General features: G+C 43.3%; 1 protein-coding gene across 3 annotated transcripts in view; it reads left to right on the top strand.

The window, feature by feature from the left end:
- LOC146835042 (cytochrome P450 4B1-like) overlaps nucleotides 1-20,914 on the top strand; it is a 438,175-nt gene extending 417,261 nt beyond the window's left edge. For 2 of the 3 annotated variants that reach the window (XM_085602703.1, XM_085602704.1), the window contains one exon: nucleotides 19,284-20,914. In XM_085602703.1, the coding sequence (XP_085458829.1) occupies nucleotides 19,284-19,452 (169 nt within the window). In that variant the 3' untranslated portion in view covers nucleotides 19,453-20,914. Of the gene's footprint in view, nucleotides 1-4,281; nucleotides 4,347-4,436; nucleotides 4,496-4,582; nucleotides 4,626-4,724; nucleotides 5,763-19,283 lie in introns of those variants that run through there. The other variant, XR_014960677.1, reaches the window with a different exon arrangement.
- Nucleotides 20,915-22,532: the final 1,618 nt, after the last annotated feature.

Here is a 22,532-nt window from a genome sequence, read left to right as displayed (position 1 = left end):
TTGGTTTTTGTTAATAAAGTTTTAATAGCGTTCTCTTAAATTTCACGAAGTGACTCTTTTTTTATATAATTGTCTCGCGAAGGAAACTGTCTTCCTATTTTCAGGTATCCCTTTCTTCTTGGCAAGTTCAGTGCAGTTTTTTTGGTTGAGGAAAAATGATGGTATCCCAACTTATCTTGTGTGTAATAAGGTGTGTTAATCATTATTTCTGGTGCGCATTGTTCTTCAAAGGTTGGCTCGAAGAGAAAATGGGTGGAAGAATCCATGTATGCACTTTCTCTATAACATGTTTCCGAGTTCTGTCATCTCATTCAATCCATTTTCAATTGTACCCAAGAGCATTATAATTTTGGCTTCTGTCTTGGATAGACGGGAGTCTGTATTTATTCCTTTTATGTGTCGCAGTACTGTCCACTTTATTTCGTTCGGACCATGATTTCTTTCAATGCAGTGGGCCACCATTGGTGCATTAGGCGTCCTGCATTTAATTCGCGATCTATGTTGGGAAATCCTGTTTTTTACAGCTTGAGTCGTTTTTCCAATGTATGCTAATGAGCACGGGCAGACCACACAGTATATGACATTGTGGGTATTACAGTTCGTAAAATTTTCATGATTAATGAACCTGCTGCCATATGTGAATTTGGTTCCTTCGAGGGTGCTTTCACAAGAGGTACAATTCCCGCATTTTCTGTGTCCTGTGATCGGTGGTAGTGACAACATAGTTCTTAATGTGGTTTCTGGTTTTAACATAGTAGTGTTTGCACGTACTAGTTTTTCTTTTATACTCTTGTTTTTTTTCAAAGCGAATATGGGTATTTGTTTGAATGGTGGCAGATCCTTGACTGTATTCCAATTTTTTCGGATGATTTTTTGTATTCCATTAGTGCAACCTGAGAATGTTGTTACACAGACCAGTGGTATATCTTCCTTCTTGTTTTTCGGAGTGAGGAGAGACTCACGAGGAGTGTACCAGGCTCTTTTTAGTGCTTTCTTCAAAAGCTTTTTCGGATAATTTTGCATTTTCAATTTTTCAAGGAGTTCCGTCGCATTTTTAAAATAGTCTTCTTTTTTTGAACAATTGCACCTTATCCTGAGAAATTGGCTGAATGGTAAATTCTCTCGTAGGTTGCGCTGGTGGAAACTTGAAAAGTGTAGGAAAGTGTTTCTGTCAGTTTTTTTTGTAAATAGTGTGGTATATAGATGACCATCTTCATGTTTCACCAGGATGTCAAGAAAGTTCATCTCTGTTTTATTGAAATTTAAAGTGAATTGGATGTTTTGATTTCTGTCATTGACCCACGTCACAAATGTTTCAAGTTGTTCTTGACTCCCTCTCCAGAGCATGAACACATCGTCGATATATCGACGCCAGATTTTTATGTGTCCATCGTGGGGGTTGTTATTATAGATCCACTTCTCTTCGAATAAGGCCATAAACATTATAGCCATTTCCGGCGCGAAGGGACAACCCATCGCTGTGCCCATGGTTTGTAGAAATTGCATGTCATTGAATGTGAAGAAGTTGTGTTTTAGACATATTTCTGCTAGCTGTAATATCGAAGAAGTGGGAACAATATGTGGTCTGGGTCGTTTTTCTAGAAAAACTTCTAGGGCCTCAATACCGTCTTCTTGTGGAATGTTTGAATACAGACTCACGATATCCAACGTCACTAATATTTCGTTGTTTTCATCAAAAGGTTGATTTTCCAGCATATTGATTGCCTGCATAGTGTCCTTGATGTAACTTGGAGTGTCCCATATGAGAGGTTTTAGAAAGGTGTCCACATATTTTGGGGGTCGTTCTAAAATAGAATTGACCCCCGAAATTATAGGTCTTCCTGGAGGATTCCTCGGGTCCTTATGAATCTTGGGAAGGACGTACATGATTGGGGTCCTCGGGTTTTCATTAATGAGGTATTGTGACTCTTTTTTAGATAGCCAGCCTTCTGCAGTTCCAGTTTCTACGATGAACGTAAGTTTTACTTTTATTTTTTTATTCCAGTCTTCGTCAGTTCTCCGGTAGTATTTTTCATCGGATAGTTGGCGTTTTACTTCCTGTTCATAGTTCTCTCTGGGCCATATCACTATTCCTCCTCCCTTGTCGGCAGGTTTAATTATCAAGTTTTTATTTTGTGATAGATTGTCTAGAGCCTGCCGTTCCTCTTTCGTGAGGTTCCATTTCGTGAAGACTTTTTTCTTATCCAGGTTGTCTATGTCTCTTAGTACATTTTTTTCAAAAGAGAGCAGTTCCACCGGCATGTTTGTTGCGTTAGGAAAGAAGGTAGACGGATTTTTTAGGCCAGAGGGATTAAATGGAGGCGCCTGCTGTATGTGCATGTAGCTTGCATGATCGAGGTAACTATTAGCGGCGATACTACATGTCTCTTGGTCCTCTTTCAAGTGCTTGCCGTCCTTTTTCCCCAGCAACCCCCCGCCCCCAGGGGTGGCAATCTGAGTGATAGCCCCGGGCGCCACAAGCTCTAACTACGCCTCTGTAAGGAGGCCTGCTAAACAACACAGCTTTAATACAAAAATGCAAAAACGAAAATCAACAGGGCTACGAAAGGTTGGAAAGTTACACAGCAAGCACACACACACATCCAACAAAGGTATTTAATTATTAACACACACACAAAAAGTAAAATACACCCCAACCACATTTAGCAATTCAATCCAATGCCATCCATGCCCTACATGATGTTTAAATTCTACAGACACAACAGAAACATGCACCCATGGGTACCTCTGGGCCTACTGGCTGTAATTTCAAAGAAAAACAACTAGGACCCTACTGAAACTACAGGCCTCCCACAACAATACATTTTAAAAATGATGAAAATCAAGACCCAATCAAATAAACAAGTACACCAATTCTACAACTCACTTGTAGAATCTCAAATCCAAAAGTCCTCAAATCCAATCCAATGATATGACACAAAAAGTGAACCTTCCAGCTCCAAATCCAAATGAAAGTGAACAGCACATGGACAAAGCACTGGGAGGAGCCTGCTGGACAGGAACAGGAAGTTGGAGACTCATGGGCACTTCCTTCCTCTTGAAAATAAAAGTAAAACAAGCATTGGCATAGCCAATAGGTCTCGCTTTTGAGACCTTATAAGTATTTAGTTATGCAGCATAATATCCTCGGTATAACCCCTCAATACTTATACACCGTCTGAGGGAGGTGGGGGTGAAGGACGCAGCCTTAGATCTGATGACCTCCTTCCTTAATGGAAGGGAACAGAGTCAAGCTGGGAGAGTTCCTATCTCCATCCCGACCGGTGCTTTGTGGGGTCCCGCAGGGGTCGGCTCTTAGTCCGACCCTATTCAACATCTACGTGACCCCACTGGCCAGATTAATTAGAACTTTCGGGATGGAGGTAGTCTCTTATGCAGATGACACCCAGATCCTCGTCTCTCTCTCCCATTCAGATGTACCAACTGCCTCCAATTTTAGATCTTGTATGGAGGCAGTTGGTCAGTGGATGGTTCAAAATTCGCTTAAGCTGAATGGGGAGAAGACTGAGGTGATGGTGTTTGGAGGGAATCAGAACACCTGGTCAGCCAGCTGGTGGCCTGATTCGCTGGGAGTATGCCCTTCCCCCACGATATCTGCTAGAAATCTGGGGGTGATGATAGATCCTGCCCTGAATATGGGCGGACAGGTTAGTAGAACCATCTCTACCTGTTGGGGCTTAATTTACACCCTGCGAAGAATCAGGAAGTATCTTTCCCTACAGTCTATAAAGCAAATAGCGGTCGCTCTCATCGGCTCACGACTGGACTGGACTACTGTAATGCGCTGTATGCAGGGCTGAATAGGAGCCTACTACAGCGCCTGCAGGTAGTCCAGAACGCCGCCGCCAGATTTGTTCTGGATGTCCCTAGACGCTCCTCGGCCACTCTGGCTAGGAGAACACTGCACTGGCTACCGGTCGAATACCGAATACGGTTTAAATTTTTATGTATGACTTACAGAGCCATTGCAAGGAATAATGACATGGGAGTTGGTTCTATCATCTCCCACTATACTCCTGGAAGGGACTTGCGTTCCTCCAGGAAATTGCTCCTGACAGTCCCCCGTATACGAAGAGCCAAGTGGGGTGGTAGGGCTTTTTCTACTCTGGCTCCTAAATGGTGGAATGATCTTTCTTTGGATCTCAGGTCGTTGCCTTCCCTACAGAGATTCCGAAGCGCCCTCAAAACTTGCCTCTTCCTGCAAGCCTATGTGTAAGGTGGTATACTGATATTTTTTTCAATTAATGCTTTTTTTTATAGGTCCTCCTGGTAACCTGAATCTGGGGTCTATCTTGCTTGCTTGCTTGCGGAACACATTGAATCAGGTATGTTAGATAAAAACTAGAGCCAATTTTGGTAAATCTAAAAGCTCCACTCCGCTCGTTTTTCAAAGCAGTTCTTTTTTATTCTTTTAGAAATGTAGTGCAAACGTCGAATCTCCACCAGCGACATGCATCCTTTTGCACAGTCGCAAGTAAGAAGATTTTTTATACCATGGTCCTCCCTGTGTTCTTTCTCTTCAAAATGACATGACCGTGATATTTATATGTGCCTTTTTCAGGAGTGAAAAAAAGAGAACGATTGAGTTCTGAATGTGACTAAAGGTAAGCGCTGATGAGTATAGAAGCAGGACAAGTAAAGTCATTTTTTGAGGTCATTCATTAAGACAGGGCTTTTTGCCTTTCTCTTTTCATGTTTTACAGCTTTTCTGGTCCTGAGAAGAATCCCTCAATTCGACGGGATTCGAAACGCGTAGACCACGGCATTTTTTAGGCTAATCATATGAATTTTGGTTTATTGTAGTAATTGAATACCATATATGTGGTTGGTGATAGCCTTAGCCGTTTTTTTGTACTAAACTTTATTGCTTCAGTTTTTGTACAAAGTGTCTCCTCAGAGACCTTATCTGTCGGAGCAGGTTTAGGAGGGAGTATGATTGTTAGTGAAGATGTATGTTAGTTTTGTGGTGAAGTTTGAAGTGAGTTTGGAGATTGAATGTGAGGTCTGGTGAGCGAATGCGCACAAAAGCATGTGAGGTGGCAGCTTTGGAGAATAGTGTGAGTAAAAAGGAAAGGGTGGGTTGATGTATTGGTTAAAAGAAAAAAAAAATCTGATTTATAGGTAAACTGTGATTTTGATATGTATTTTATGTGATTTTTCCTAAATAATTTTGGATTAAATCCAACGAAAAAGTGGTTGTGGTAGCATTTGTTTTGTTCAATGCACTAAAAACAGTTCTTGAAGGATTTGCAGCACTGGCGCTTCCTCTTGTGATTTCAGTTTAGTTGGCTTGGCCTTGCTGCTTTTTAAGCCAAACCCTATCTTTGTTTTTTCTGAGATTAATTCAAACATTCCATTCATCATCATTGATGTTGTACTTGGTTCCTGTGGCACAGCGAACACAGGACTAAGGTCTGGGCTTGCCTATCGCATTTAGTGATTCTACTGCAGCAAACAGCAATGTGATGGGTGGAATGCTTGACTAAATCTCAATCACTTGCAATCGCATGAGGCTGCATCCCAATTCACAGTTTTTCACCCACTGTGCCATTGTAGACAGAGACCAGTCCAATGTAAAGTAGTCGTGGTCCTGCTCCATAAAGTACAGTCCAGCCTGAACTTCCAGGCCAGGTTTCATGTTGACAGGGGCACAAGCAATCCCTGACTGGTTTCAGCCAGTCTGGAGTTGCTTGAGGTATAGGGGCCTCCTCCTATCGTCGGCCTTTACTGAAGTTTTTGCCCACATGGTGGGTGTATGTGCTGACCCACCGGGCTAACAACCTAGGGGCATATCAACAACAACCGGTGATAATTATCTCTAAGCGCACTTAGCGCTAGGATAATTATCGCCGGCTAGCGTGAATTTTTATCGCTGAGATAGCGTGCTATTAGCAACGCTTATCTCAATAGCGATAAAAATCCTCAGGCTAACGTGAGATTATCGCTGGAAACCCAGCGATAATCTCACGTTACCTTGTTGATAGGGACAGACAAACTTAGCCATGATATCCTCCTTCCATAGGATATCATGGCTAAGTCTGAAAATTAGCAGACGTAAAAAAGGAGCGTTAACCGCGGTTAGCGCTGCTTTTTTGTCTCTAACAGGGTTAGCGAGATTCTTGATAATAGGAGAAATGTCGCTTAGCGACATTTCTACTATTATTTAACTCTGGAACGCCCCCTTTGCATCTCATTAGAGATGCAAGGGGAAGCGTAGAGTAAAAGGGTGCTAACATGCAAATTTGCATGTTAGCACCCTGTTGTTGATAGGGCGCTAGTTTTATCTCTCCTTTTTTGGCTTTTAAAGCCAAAAAAGCAGAGATAAAGCCCTTGTTGATATGCCCCTTAGTTATATACAAGATTAACCCCATAGGCGACGTTCTCTCTCTTCCGCTCATAGCTGAGCGTCATTATCGTGCTTGTCTCCAGTGTTATGGTCTAAGGGAAGAGAGGATGTGGCCTAACAGCTAGAACGGTCAACCTTGAAACTAGGGAACTGGATTCGAGTCTCGGCAGGGACACTATACATCCTGTGATTCTGGGCAAATCGCTTAATCTCCCCAGGCCTAACAAAGTGAATGTTTCCGTCTTTAAGGCAACTGGTGCTCATATAAAGCGCTCTGAAACCGTTGTGTCGAGTATGCGCTATATACAACTGCACAAAACAAAACCCACATCCATTTCCAGGCAGTGCGTAGACCCATCCTCGCTACCTTTAATCCCCCCTTACCTAACCACAATGCTTTCTAGTAGATGTAACCTTTCCCCAGTGTCCCCTAACAGCAAAAGCATCATGCCATCATTTTTATCTTGATTTAAAACATACCGTGTTCTAGACACCACCCCTGTTATGCTAATGAAGGGAGGATTACTTTAATCTGTCTCTTCCGCCTTTTTAACATAACAGGTTCCACAGCGGTTCTGATTGTAGCTCAGTAGGGCGGGTGCCAACCAAATAATTTCTTTTAACGGCCTATGTGTTATACAAGTAATCTGACGAAAAGGTTGTGTTTCATAATATAAGGCAATGACTTTGCATATTCTTGGCTTGCCTTTGGCTTTGTACCACGTTCTGAAGTTTGCATTTTTGAAGTTAGAATAAATGGCTAACTGTTCTCGTGCCAGCGACTTGGATACGGTCACAAAGGTTATAGAGTTGAATAATGTTTAAACTAATTCGAGAATCATTAATATTTAAAAAGCATCTCACTGTAGTGCTGGTGGCATTTGGTCTATTGATAGCATCCACTCAGAACTTCAAGTGCTTCCTTTTTCCAGAGAGCTAGCCGTCGTAGGAAGCAGACGTGAGGCGAGCATCTCGGGCGGGCTAGTGTAAAATGAAGTTAAACGCCCTAGAATTAAGTGCCGGTTTGGTTGTACACGGCCGTCGCTCTCTTATGGCTTTAAAGATTCTTGAGCCTGAGCAGATCAGTTTTAGTTTAATATTCTTGCTTTAGGCTCTAGGGGGAGCTCTCGACTAAGTGAACGTGTCCTAAATGGTTTCGTTTTCCATAATGGAATGCTCGCAATGCCGTGCTGATGACATTTGCATATTACTGCAAATTCAGCACGCTTTAAATCGCTTTATTCTGATTAACGTAGTACCGCTACTTCATCTCAACTGGCTTCTTCGCCGTACATAACTTTTGATAAATTATTCTGGGTTGCATTTATGCCTTCGACTTGCCAACTCGGATTTTGAATTGTTCCACCTTTTCTAATCTTTCATCAGCAGTAGCCCCTTGTTTGTAGGTTCAAGTCAAACTGAATTAATATTATTTTATTTTCACACTTTTCTTACAAATACATCACTTGAGGGTCTCATACCGAGTTTGTAAAATGTGAAGTCAGTACCCCAAAGCGCTACAAAAAAAAGTACCTCGCTGCGTTATTTGCACATTTAAGAAAAACAAGCGTGTACGCGCTAAAAGTAAATTAAAAAAAAGAGTAGGGAAAAGTGAAAGCGATTCACTTGCGAGAGCGAGCAGCGCCAGGAGCGATAATTGCTACCATATGGCGCCGCGCGCTTCCGCAAGTGAATCTCAACACGTGCACCCATTGCCATTGAAGACAATGGAACGCGTACAAGTTTTTGGCTGAAAAGCCAAAGCGACGGCTAAAGATCTTTTTGCCTATGCGCGCTGCGTAGGCGAGACCTAAAAAGAACAAGCATTTGCAATGCAATAGGTCTCGCATTTACGCGAGTTTGAGCTATTGACATAGCAAATGACAGTGCCTTTTATTTATTTTTTCGTTTTTAAAACATAAATAAAAGGCATTGTAATTTGCAATGTCAATAGCTCAAACTCGCATAAATGCGAGACCTATTGCATTGCAAATGCTTGTTTTGTAAATGAGGCCACGTGAGTTTATACTAAATATAAGTATGTGTGGAAACCACGTGACATCGAGGTGACCGGCGTGAACATGTGATTTTCAACAGAACAAACATTTTACATTTGACCTTTTTCAAAATCTGCAGCTAAAAACGCATAATAACGTTGCCACAGCGAAGCGCTCGGCGCTTTCAACGAGGTGCCTCTAAACACTTTAAATCTATGAATTTTATGAATAATGGAACCAACGGGACTCAGGCACTCAACCTTAGAAGGATAAAGGGCTGGGCTGGGCTGGCCCGGCCAAGACGGGACGAAAAGGCTCGACAGGCAGCCTCTATGCTAGCCACTGCAGCCACTGCCCAGGTCAGGGAGCTGTCTCGTTGGAATATTAACGAAAATTTCAATTTACGGAAAATTCCACAAATGGCTTGCAGGGAGAGGAAAAAACGGAATTAACTCAAGAAATATAGATCGAAATAGAAAAGAATATGTTGACAGGGCGAACGTGCCCGAAGGACTGCCTGATGCCGGGAGTGGACAGGCACAAGATCACACGGGTTAACGTGTTTGCGATCCTGCGAAGGAGGCCTCAAATATCGAGACACACGTGCCCATGTATACATATATGAATATTGTTATTCACATGTTACTCCATCCAATTGTCGTGCCGCAGTCACGTCGCGCGTGGCTGCCCTGTGAATGCCTTTCTGTGCGTGCGCATCCCCGGTTGATAATATTGAAAATACTAATGACCGCGAATGTAGCGCACAACTCGAAACGAAGGGGCTCTTGGCGCTTAGCAAACGGCTTTAAAGAAAGCGTAAAGCGCAAGTTTATAATTATTTATATCAATGGTCACTCATGGCATGGAAGGGGGTTCACAAAGGTCACCATTTGCCATACAAATCACCATTTATCGCGATTCATTCCTGAGCACAACTTGGCAAAACAGACGATAACTGAGCATTCGAGTAGTATAAACAAAGTATGGGGACGGTTTTGTTTTAAAATGTTTTATTTCCTTCTGTACCTTGTAAGCGAGCGCTGTACACGTAGAGTCCCCCTTGCCCCCCCCAACCCTCCCAGCCCTATCGCAGCTGAAAAAAACACACAATTCCGGTAGAATGAGTGTGAACGCTTGTGCACCAATATGAATATTTCACTATTGAACCGTGTGGAATGAATGCCAAAGCCGGGTCCGCGGACCCGTCTGTTCACAGCACACAAGGGTGGGGGCAGGCGGGGCCAGGCGCGCACACACTACAGCAGGGGGGGGGGAGGGGGGTCGGCTTTAAGAGCTGCATTTCAAGAGATTCACAAAGAGTTGGAGCAATTGTTAGGAAACAAGGAAGAAGATATAAACTAGGAAAAGAGCAACATACAGGAAAGACGAAGTGTAGAGAAGCTATAGTGAGAAAAGGTAGACAGTGAAAACAGAGAGGTAATGTGCACTTGCGTTGACATGCTGGTATAAGGATTTGTAGAAGCGGGGATGTAGGGAACCAGAGCCAATGGTGGGATCGGGTAGATGGGTGCGCAGTGTGTTTTCTTTTCTAGGGAGAGGCTTCCAGGTCTTTAGCAGCTGTCTGGTCTCATCTGAAAGGGAAACAAGAAATGCTGGGCGAGAAGGGAGGGGGGAATGCCAGCAACAGAGGAGCCCGCGAAAGTGAAAGTGATCGTGATTACGATCGCTACGGAGGAAAGACACATGGCGCTGCGCGCGTGCACGTTCACGTGCACTGTAGCTTTAGGCCACGGCAGCACTTTGAAAAGCCCAGATATAAAATGTCTCTTCGAGCCTTTGGCTCGCGAGACCTAAAAAGGACTCCTTGCACAAAAAACTTCAGCCAAATCACAATCTGAGGAGTTTTTTTGAGCTAAATGATCATTTTCGAGAGGGTTTTACGATGCTCGAGAGATATTCTTCGCCAGATTGTAGTTTCTGCGTGTTCGGGATCGCGATCTTACCAATACTGCCGCCGGAAGTCAGATTGCGGGTCCGAATGACGTGTTTGCGTTCGCACACTCTCGCGGGATCGTGCGGCTGGATTCCAAAGCTCGTGGCACACGCGAACAAATAGAAAATCGAGTCGGCGAATGCAGAATCACGGTAAGTCATTACCGCGCGCACGAGAGCGCATATTGAGCACACAAAGGAGAAAAACAGCTACGCTACGTCGCAAATTGCGTAGTATTCGGTAACTACGCGTTCTACGCGAACCGCAAAGTTACCAAAACTATGCAAACTCCACGAGCGGAGCGTAGTTCACCTCCCAGGGTTAGTTATCACAAGGCAGGCTACTGACTTTCTCATGGTGCTAGCACATTAATAAAAGCAGAATTATGTCCTAATACACCAATGCAACAACATTAAAATCACAAAGCATGGTACCATCTTACAATGACATTCATTACCGCCTGTCATAACGCACTGTTATCCTTGGCACAGTCAATAACATATTTCAAAGCATTCCAGTGATGGACTTGACCAGAGCCTTGAGTGGAAGCCCAAGTTCTAGGAGTGCTTTGACAGTCACATTCCCCAGGAGTCATTAGTGAATTCAGGCAAATATGTGTGGTGGCACCTGCTGGGGCTGGCGTACTCCTGGGGCAAAACCAGAACCAATTGCACATTTTCATCCCTTTCAAAGTGCTTATGGGGTGCTTCGAGGCCCCATCTTCTGGGGTCACACAAGCTTATGGGCCTGTTCCATGCTTAGTGGTGGTGCTCGTTTTGCATTGAAAATTATTTTAAGGAGCTTTGCGTCACTCTTTTTACTTTTCATGCCAGGTGCCCCTGTCCCTCCGATGGGGTTCCAGGTATGTTCTAATGTCTGGGGCCGCACAAGGAGTCCACTTCAGTGCAGCCAGTCACTTCTTGCCACCATCACAGTTGCGTTCCAGCGTGGAGTCAGTATCCTCCTTCCTCCCGTCCACCTGGTTGTGGGTGGGCTGCTACTCTGCAGTGCACCGGGTGCTTCCTGCTCCCATGAAATTTGGGTACTGGGTGTGGGATGGACACTTGGCGATGCTCCTAGGGATTTGGCCCTCCCCAGGAGCTTTCTGTTTTGAAAAATGGCTGCACTCATTTTGTGTTTTCCTGCTTTTGCTCTGCTTTGGTTCCCTGGGAGATGGAAGCCCCTAAAAGCAATGGAATGGAGTGGCTGGTGGGAGGGGTCCATTTTGTTGTTCGCCTACTCTAGGGGCATTGACCCTCCCTCGGGCAAATCAAAATTTATGATAAACTGCTATGCTGTGTTTCACACCTGGGCCCTCTGGGGGACTGAACTTCCTTGAGTCATTTCTCTGGCCCTGTTGGGCCAATTTGCACAATCTTGGTGTTTATTTTACTCCTGGCAGCCAGCGCCAGTCATGCGTAGTATTTTCTCTAAAGGTGTTTTTCTTTATCCTCTGCAGTGGAATCGGTCTGGGCTTCTGATACCTGCCTTTGCTTCCTTATCACCTTAGCAGTCCCTCCGCAACCCACCAGCAGAGTACCTCCCCGCTGCAGTCTCCAGGTCCCATGGTTTTGGCCATCTTGCAGAGGGCCTGGGTGACAGCAGCTGAGTCAGAGGCTCTCTCCTGTTGGAGGTCACCCATCTGCAAGACAGTCCTGCTGTGCATTCCTTTGGCGCTGTCACTCCCAGGTTCTCTACCATCTCTGTCCTCTGCAGGGTTTTTTTAAGTGGAAGTGGATCGTTCCCGAATGTTGCCACCTCTCTCCAATTGTGGGATTCAACTTCATCATTCCACCCCTGTCCCAACACTGCTGCACACCATTTTGAAATATTTCAACATGGCGACTTGAAGTGGTCTGGTGAAAGACCATCTCGGTGAGCCTGAGACCTGCCCCCAACTGCCACAACTACCTCATGCCTTCTGTCCACTCTTCAAAGGGAGCCTTTCCTGTAATTAGCCCCAGAGGTCTGACTGTCCTCATTTGCTTCTGTGGGAGTGAGCCTTCTCAAGCCAGGTGCAGTGTGAGAGGTAATTAGCACATGCAGATTCCACCCCCACCTCTTCCTTTCACAAGAATAAGGCAAGCACTGTCAAATTGCTCTGTTGTGCGGGCACTGCTTTATTTGTAAAAGAATAAACACTGGTGCCCAAAGTTCTGCTCAGAAGTCTAGATCTACCCTCGGCATGCATTTTTATCCCAGGTTTGTTACCTCACTTGAATCTCGCGGCGTAAGTTGTGCGAAACTATAATTTGACATAGATTTTACCCATACTGTATATTTCAGAACCCCCTCTTTTCGGTAATCACTACAGATGTACACTGTGAATGTCTACTCACATTATAAGGCCTATCCTAAGTCAGTTGCAATCTCTGAAGCGTCCCTTTGGTGAATGGCTACCAGGCTGTGGTAGACGGTAATCCCACATGCTGTGCCCACACACGTGTGCACACTTGTGTGTTCACATGTTCAGGTGCAACCAGCCCAGAGCTTCTGTCCATAAAGCACAGCAATGGGTCTTATGTTAAAAGGCGGACACTGGTGGCTAGTACTATCAATCCATTATAACAGAGTTTGCAGAGATGGAGTATCTCTTTGTGAGATTCACTCACAGTAAAAGTCTAAGACTGGGTATTCCAGAAGCAAAAGATCCAGGGGGATTAAAAAGGTGGAGCCCATCTTGATATAAGCACCTTACTTTCTGGGACTTGTAGTAGCACATTACCCATTACAAAACTTGGCTTACATGTCCTTTAATACAAAAAATTGGCTAAAAATGGCAGAACTGTCTGAGGTTATGACACATAGCATGGTATCACTGAACAACTCTGCTGCACTTCACAATAGACAAAATGACTCTTTGCCCCTTTCTTCATCTTATATCTAATGGGATTTCACATTTTTTTGGCTGTCTGTCATCAGTCAGATACTGGTGATTCCTTTCTTCTCTTTAGGGGAAGGGCTTCCATGTGCTTTCCATGTCTTAGGGATCACGTCACTTCACGAAAGCATGTAACAAGTGTTGACAGCTGGATACCTGGACCTCCGTGCTGTCTCGGATACCTGCTATTGTTTCCTTGTTGTCTCTGATTAGATAAGGATATTTATTTATTTAACCATTATATATAGTATTCATGAAGCATGCCACACACAATCACAATATCACCTTAGCTCAAATAATAAAAACTGCATGAACAAGCAGATTCTAAGTAAATGAAAGTAAGGTGACGTGCAACAAAGGAAAACTGAAGGAGGGCGAGTGAGGGAACAGTGTGAGAGACGATTTAGCTAAACGAGATGCAAAACAAGCAGTGAATGACCTCCATGTAATAAATGAATTCTGTAGGGGGGAAGTATACAGAGGGAGGAAGATAGGTTGAGAGAATGCCATGCTGAATGAGCTGACCAAAGCAAGATAGAGTGTGAAAGAACAAAGAGATCGAAAACAAGGGGGTTGGTTGGTAGAGGAATCAAGGACCAGGCGGCGCCCAGGAGGTTACCGAGAGGGAAAAAGTAGGAAGAGGCACCAGAATGAAGCCCAAGGGGAGTCCTAGAAGTGGGAGGGTACGAGGCTTGGGGCGACCGAGGAAGGAGTAGGTATAGTCCATAGAAGGGGCAAGGCACACAACCAGTAATCATGAGTGGGCTTGAGGAAGAAGCAACAGATGAGAGGCTAAGGAAGAGACAGTAGGTAAGAAGAGGAAGCCAAAGACAGGGTAGGGTAGACAGCAAGGATAGAGAGAGGATGAAGTGAGTGAGGGAGCACAGTTAACACATCCAAAGTGAAGAGAAGGTGAGCGACCAAAATAACTACATAGCAGGGAGTGGAGGATAGAGTGGAAGGGGAACCCAGTAGAGAATAGTACAATGAGAGGAGATGATCACAGATAGTAAGAAGACAGAGCTTTTGGGTTAAATGCTGTCTGCAGAGGTGTATCTGTACATGTTGTTGGGATGACAGGAGAGTGTAGAGGTCATCAGGGACTGTAGAAGGGTAGCAGCTCCTGAGAAGGGTTGATGCTGCGTTTGAGTGGTTTTAAGCTGAATGTTTCCAGCATAAGGCTGTTTTTGTTTCTGAGAGATTTCATTCCACCTGATAATTCAAGGAGGTTGGAAAGGTAGGACGGGAAGTTGGAGAGGACTGCTTTGTAGGCTAGGCATCCCAGTTTAAATTTGATGTATTTGAACTTCCTGGATGATGAGCTAGGTATGGCTGTAGAATGGCAAACAGTTTTGATTGACAAGAGATGATTGAAGTGAAATGGCGAGGTTGACATTGCCAAAGTCCACTTGTGATAAGCAGCCGCGTCCCGTGCAGGTAAGCGCGGTGGAGGAGGGGGGGACTCAACAGACGATGACGAGGGAATAATTTGGCCTTGTCATTGTCCATCGAAATCTCCCACACCGCCCCTCCACTCTTACCTGCACGGTCCACGGCTGGTGATAAGATTAAGGCATGACCAGCTGCTTTCAGAAGAAAAGGGGAAAGAAATGATTTTTTTCAAGGCCAAATGCTATGCTAGTTTGGTAATTACATTTATATAGGGGATAACAAACAGAGAGGGATCGAGCATGATCCTGAGAAACATCACAATGGGTGAAAGTGACAGTGAGAAGCCTGCAGTATTCAGATGCTTTAGCAGATCTGGACTGAAGTTCTTATATGTTTTGTGGGGAGAACTGGATGCATTACATTTTTTGTGGTTTGAGAGCGAGGAAGTTCTTTGACATCCAGATTTGGACTTTAAGAGATAGGAAAGGGACAATATCAAGTAGGGAACACTTAATAAGGCATTTTGATGCCATACCCTCTGAAACAATATTGATAAACGACAAGTAAGTTTCCAGCATGATGCAGTCGGTTACCTTTATAGAGACACATTTTTCCATTTTCTTGTCTAGCCATGGATGTTTGAAATTGTGGGGTAATTGGACAACAGATCTGAGTCAGGTTAGGTTTTTTAAAAGAAGGGTGATTTGTCTGCATTTTAGTGCATTTGATAAAATCCCTTGCATATGGGACGTGCTGAGGATTTTGCACCAAGCCTAAGCAAAGAATGAGACATTTGCCATGATGACATGAACATTTTGAGCCTCTACATAGCTTCGATCATGGTTGGGTACTTCAAAATGATCCTTCCCCCTACAGTTACAAGGACACTCTTCTGTTTATGCAGAGCTCTTAGTGGAGTGTGTATGGTGTTGTATGGTTGTGGTTGAGTGGGATGCTTGCCTGATTCAGCCAATGACCCTTATCACTAACTCTGCCTTCCTTGCATCGGTCTATGCCCAAACTCCACTGGCAGCTCCCAATCAGGAGCAGAGTTGCTTGGGTGATAATTGGTTGTGCTGCTTTAAGAGGAACACACTTTTTAAAGACTTGTTAAAGGCATGTGGAGGCCTCATCTCTACCTGCACTATTTTGTCCATGGCAATCCTGTTAGTAAAAGGAATTAGGTTTGAGATGTTACTTCAAGACCTCTGCAGCTGTTTTAAGGCTGATAACAGATCATTAAATTTAAACAAGATGTTGATGTCTAAAACTTTCTGCTTGATTCTGTATCCTTCAAAGCTTCAAACGTAGTTAGTCTGAAAACATTGTAAATACCATAGATACTGAAATAGAGAACTTTTCAACTATGTCTCCAGCACTGAATGTTTCCCTCTGTAGTCTCTAAAACCAGGCTCATCAGGACGAGATTTTCAAACTGAGGAATGATGTGCAGAACACCTCCCTGGGTCTGAGATGGATAAAAGTTATTCACATACAGACTAGATGTGGTCAACAAATACTAAGTAACCTGCAGGAGCTCCCTGGAGAAGACAGAAGGTAGTAATAGCCATGAAAAAGAGGGCATACCATACTCTTTTTGTTTTCAGTGTATTACTGTTCTCTCCAGAGGCTCATTTTACCCACAACCCTGTGCCTTTTAATTAACCCTGGGCGCAGTACTACGCTACGCTCGCTGAGTGTACGTAGTTCGCGCTACTACGCACTACGAGAATTGCACGTAGCACAGTGCAAAAACACGTAGTGGGCATTTTTTGCTTGCTCGCGGTCCTCAACGTCAAGTTGGCGACCGCGAGCGAGCAAAATCAACATCCCGGTGAGACTTTTTCCTCGTTCGGAATCAGCAACATCAAGTTGCCGATCGCGAGCGTGGAAAATATACCTTCCGGTGAGATTCTCAATGCGGGAAGGTCAGGTTTCTCATTGCGAGTGGTCGCGTATGCTCGCGACCGCTCACGATGAGAAACTACCAGTCCGCGTTGAGAAAGCTGCCGCTCGAGTACAAATCTATCCGAGCGGCAGAAAACGACCGCTTGCACTGTGCAAGATGCCGTTTGCAATGATTGCACAGTGCAGACAAGCATCCGGCACTGTGCAATCAGTGCGAACAGCATTTCCCTCCCGCACTACGCAGTTCACGTAGCGTGCGTAATGCGAAGAGCACTTCGCGTAGCTATGCGTAGCGCTACTACACAAACTATGCCCAGGGTTACTTTTAATACAGGGAGCTCCACAAGTGATGTTGTCATTGGCATGGATTGAGTGAGATGGCTTTTTACTGGTTGTCATCGATAACAAAGATATTGTCTGAAATACATTTCATGGCCTAAATATGGTGTACAAAAATATTGCTCTCTTGGATGTAGATTGTTTAATGTTAACTCCAATATAAAAATATTTTTGGAAACAGTATTTAGGACACAGTATTTTTGTCAGATGATATTTAGGCCATGGTATTCTGGTCAAATCCCCTTTTGAGATGTCCTTTCATGTGAACAGCGCATGTGCTTATTGAAGCACGGATTTCCCTCAAAAGCTGCAGATTTACAGCATCTGAGTGCTGCTGTAGTATTCACTGGATCTTACTGCAGCTATAGGTTAAGATGTTAAAGTGGGCATACTGTACTTTACGTTTATTAAATGTGTTTATTATGCATTTTAACTAACATTCATAGTTGTGTGGATATTTTTTCTAAATAAATGCATTTATGAATTACATGCTCCCATGGTTGTTATCTTTCCCCCGGGGGTATGCCAAAAATGGGACTCTAGGGCCTTGTCCGAGTGACAACAAATCAGAGCAAAATACCCTGCATATGATCTTTTTCTGCGAGTTTTATGTACTGCAGCGAAAGAAATGTATCCTGCCACTGCTAAGATGTTGTAATTTTGAACAGGTCAGACCAGCTCTGGTTTATTTACAAATGCTTGGGTCTTCTGCAATATGTTTTGGGGAGGCGAGTTACATTATAGGGGCTGTGAGATGTCGTAAGAAAATGCTGCTACCCAAGTCACCCCCTTCTGCCTTTTTATGTCCGCAGTGTAACAGAAAGTTTTATTTTAACGATAATTTGATGCAATGATTTCTGAAATTTTTATAAAAAATAATACATTTTCCATTGGGTGACAAACGTTTTATTGTGTTTTTGTACTCATCAATTGTATAGCACTTTTTATATTGTAATATACCTAGTTGTGTTAATTATGACACAGTAATGTGACTAATTGTGAATGGAATTTTATTGCGTATGCTTTGATGGTTTTAACATTTTTAACCGAATAAAGCTAATTTTTGACTTTTTGACTTGAATTACATTAACCAACATGTAACCTATGCATTTAACTATTTCTCCAGAAGGTGGTTATGAATACTGGTGCTATCCGTTAATAACGGGGTGACCATGGTGAACATGTTAATTGTTAGTTTGGGCATTAGCCTTGTTTGTTCAGCGATATAAAGAGCCCCAGAAAGACTGGGAATGTAAGCATTGATCCTAAGGGGTACTCAGTGAGATGGGGAATCCTCCCTTATGATTTCAGGGTATTAAATAATACAACAATTGATGGAGAATATTACGTTTCAGCAGCTGGCAAGAGCCTTGGAGGCAATTGGGACATTCAATTTGTGTGTTGCTCTAAATAAATCTCCCATTAATGACTTGACCTATTTGGTACATCCTTATGGTGCGAGAAAAAATTATGTTGTGCTGGCATTTATTTGCTTTTACACCACAAGAACAGATTACAAAAATACCTAGGAGAAGAAATACCCAGGACAAGAGTTCTTCAGCATGGAAAATCTAGTCTTCCACATGTGCGGTTGCAGTGAAATCCCTTTTTGTTATCCCGAAAAACTTAGCAAAGTATCTTAATTCCTAGATATACTTAATATACCCGGTCAGGATAACCATTGTTACAGGTAAATAACTTATAGGGTTGTGGCAGTAATCTGGAGTGGCATTAAATATGAGACCAAACCTAACAAGAATCTAGTAGGCAATCACAGAAACACGTAGCTACTACGGGGCACATCAGCAACAACCGGCGATAATTATCGCTCAGCGCTCTTAGCGTGAGGATAATTATCTCCGGGTAACGTGGATTTTTAACGCTGAGATAGCATGCTATTAGCAACGCTTATCTCCTCAGCGATAAAAATCCTCACGCTAACTGCCTAACGTGAGATTATCGCTGGAAACCCAGCGATAATCTCACGTAGTGTGGCGTTAGCTTGCTGATAGGGACTCACAAACTTAGCCAGGATATCCACCTTCCATAGGATATCATGGCTAAGTCAGTCCTGAAGCAGGCGTAAGGAAAGTAGCGATACCAGAGGTTATCGCTACTTTTCCTGATGCTATGCTTCATAGCGAGGGGCTTGATGATAGGAGAAATGTCGCTTAGCGACATTTCTCCGGTCATGTTAGGTCAGGAACGTCCACTTTGCATCTCATTAGAGATGCAAAGCTGGGCGTTAGGAATCCCGACGCTAAAGCAAGGTTTCACGCCTTAGCGTGGCCTTGCTAATTAGGCGATAAAATTATCGCCGCTTTTCGGCCGAAAACGGCCACAAAAGCGGCGATAATTTTTTATCGCCTGCTTGTAAATATGCCCCTATGAACCTCAAATGGACAATATTTTCCAAGTAATAGATTTTTATCTCTCCATTTACAGGAACTGCATTGGGCAGTCGTTTGCCATGAACGAGATGAAAGTAGCCGTGGCACTGACCTTACTCCATTTTGAACTTTCACCTGATGGAACAAAACCTCCTATTACATTACCTCAGCTAGTCCTGAAATCCAAGAACGGAATACACCTGCACTTAAAGAAAATCACTTAAAGCTCTGATGTATACATTTCCGTTGCATACCGCCCTGTCTCGCCGGCCTTATTTCTGCATGTCTGGAAAGGTGGTGGATCATGGAAACCAGAACAAACAGCTTGTAAAATAAATTTTATTTTAACCTAAAGATGATAGAAAGCAAACTTGTCATATGTTGTTTTTTCAGGCCAGAATAGTTGCAATGTAACACCCATAATTTCATTAGCACAGTAATGTAACACTTTTCTAGATTGTACCTTGGAAAACCAGATTTAGGACTTTATTTACAGTTTGGTGGACGGGTACTCCTTCACAAACATAATTCATATCCCATCGGCCTTTATTACAGTGCTTTATATTATAGTGGACTTGTAATAAGACAGGTAGGTTATTCTGGCTCTATTGTGATGGAGTACTCACCTGCCGAACTCTAAATCAGGTTCTTGGTGATCTGCTTGTGTTTTTTTACTGAAATGATTTATTAGCTGATGGCCACCCGAAAGGGGCTTTTAGTTTTCAATACTTTTATGTTTCTAATGAAAATGGTCAGACATTACCTCTTTATAAACATTTTAACTACAACTCCTCCCCAACAAACTTCCCGCGGCTATCCTAGAATCCTCATTTAATGTCCCCTCGCTCCTTAGACATTCCCTCGACTTTCTTTATCCCTCCCTCCCCTCACCCCAGTCTTCTGATCAGAACATTATAACCTTCATGTTGACCCTCGGGGAGGGTATGTCTATCATGTTGGAAGTGTTTAATTTGCAAAAGAATGAGTGCTGGATCCATAACTCTGCTAAGAAGCCTACGGTCAGCGCTATCAAATGTCAGCGTGCCGAATACCAAGGTTGGGCAGTCTTGAATCCACTACAGTCCTCTTTAATCCACTAACGGGCATTGCCCGCCCCTTTACTCATTATTATTGCACCCTTTCTTAATTGTGTGTTTTTTCCTGTCTTTTCTCTGTAAATAACTAAATGCCAGTGGGCCCCACCAGCAACCACCGGCTCAAATTAATCACTGCATATTGATAAAGTTTGGTTAGTCTTGCGGTCTCCTTTGACGCTTTCGCACATCGATATTTTAACTTTTCTTTGAGGGACATTGTATTGTGAGCCATTCAAATACATGCAGCGGGTGACCATAACCAAAACTAGTCAATTCCAGTGGAGTTTAATTCTTAGCACTAGACATCATTTTTTAAATGTAAGTTATGATTTGCAACGATATACCTCTGTATGATTTAAATAAGAGATATGCCTCCTCTCTGCCATAAGCGCTGTGTAAATCTAAGAGTTTCTTTTCAGTTTTAAAGTACTTTCATAGTCTTTGCATCAAAAGCTACCACGTTTCATTGTAAATTATGTCATTTTCGTCCATGTCTTCCAGACTGTTTTTTTTAGAGCCGATTGAAGACTTTTTTGCAAGGTCTGTAAACTAAAATGTTTTCTGTAAAATAAATGATTCTTGAACATTATTGAGTCCTCAATTGTCTGCAAATGTTTTACAGCACCCTTGCTACCCCCTACACTCCCCCCACCCACAATCTAACAACCTCCTGTTTAAAACTACAGCGAAACCATTGAGTGGAATTGCCCCAACCTTAGTAAGGCATATCAGTAAGCCGTGCAATGTTTTCCAATAGAAAATACAATTCTCTTTTTATATCTATTGTGACATACAAGATACCATGCTAGAGACTATGCAATGAAAATGGCAGAATCTTAAAAAGTGATGAGCAAAAATTGCAAATCTTGTTAGAGGAAAATTATAAAATGGCAGTAAATCCTGCTAAAAAAAACACCAGCATGCAGCAAGATAAGGCCACACAATAGATAGTCATTACAGAATAATGTACCCCTTCTTTTCGTTTTTAGTGTTTAATATATAAATAACATCTTTAAAATGTAACAAATAAAGTCTGTAAACAACCAAGCTTCTGCAACTCTTGGATGTTAAGTCATGTCAGTAGAGCATTCTTGGGTGGCATAGCAACCAAGAAATTGTGCCTGACTGCAGAATGCCAACTACTAATATGCCTGTGGTCCTGACAGCACAAGCTCTTTTGTTGGGAGTGATGCATGAAGGACTTTGCTTTATCACTTTATTCCCGAAGGATTGGTTGCAGCAGGCGGGAGATCAGTCTGGAGACTGAAGGACCCGAGTCCTGGATCTGGGTCCCTGCATCCGCCCATGCAATGTCTGCCATGCCAATATTAAAAGCAGACAGTGGAAAGCCAGTGAGTTAAGCCAATAGCTATACACAGGTCTTAAATAAATCTGATAGGTACAACACCCACAAATGGTACTAGTGATACAAATTAAAATGCTTGCTACATATGAGATGACGAACCATATTTATTAAATGCAGTGCAGATTCAAGGGTGTGGCTGGCAGCTATGTGAGGAAAGCATACTTCTTCTAGCTGTTCAGAAGCCCTGCCTAAATCAAACAGATGCCATTGAGGAATGTGAGGAGGCGGCCTAACAAGTGGAGGCAAGCGCTCCTTCCCCAACCTGGAGTTGATGAAGACGCCAAGGCGTCCAAGCCAAGGAGAAGCATAGAGCTGCCTCGTGACACAAGAGATGGAAATTGCTGACGAGGGACAGAGACGGACCTGTGTGCAGATGCCTGCAGATCGCAGGAACATGGCTAGGTGCCATGGATGTGGAGCCAGCAATGAGCTGGAACACATTAAAATGGGATAGACAGGTGTTAAAAAGTGATTGGCGGGTGGCTATGAAGAATATACAGAAAGTGGGCAGGTGAGTGTCTAGGACAGTAACGAAGGGGACAGAGACAGGAATACAGAACCCCGCTGTCTGGAGACAGACTGGGCACTTGGTAAGTTAAACTGCATTTGAAGCATCAGAATCAGGAACTGGCAACACTAGACAGCAGATTAGATATTACTTGGCTCAAAGTATTCAGATTACTGCCACTGTGAAGGAAATCACTACTTACAGTACACAGAAGTAAAACTGTGTGAAAAGAGTTACAGTTAAGTGGAAAGTGAGTGAAGTGCCAACAACCTCTTGGGAGTGTGAGAGAATAACAATATCCCACACTAGCTGAAGCTCTTATAGTGATAAGAC

The sequence above is a fragment of the Triturus cristatus genome, chromosome 4_2, assembly GCF_964204655.1.
Source record: "Triturus cristatus chromosome 4_2, aTriCri1.1, whole genome shotgun sequence".
Lineage (NCBI taxonomy): Eukaryota > Metazoa > Chordata > Amphibia > Caudata > Salamandridae > Triturus > Triturus cristatus.
The sequence above is the reverse complement of the archived record's forward strand: the minus strand, read 5'-3'. Positions and strand labels throughout refer to the sequence as shown.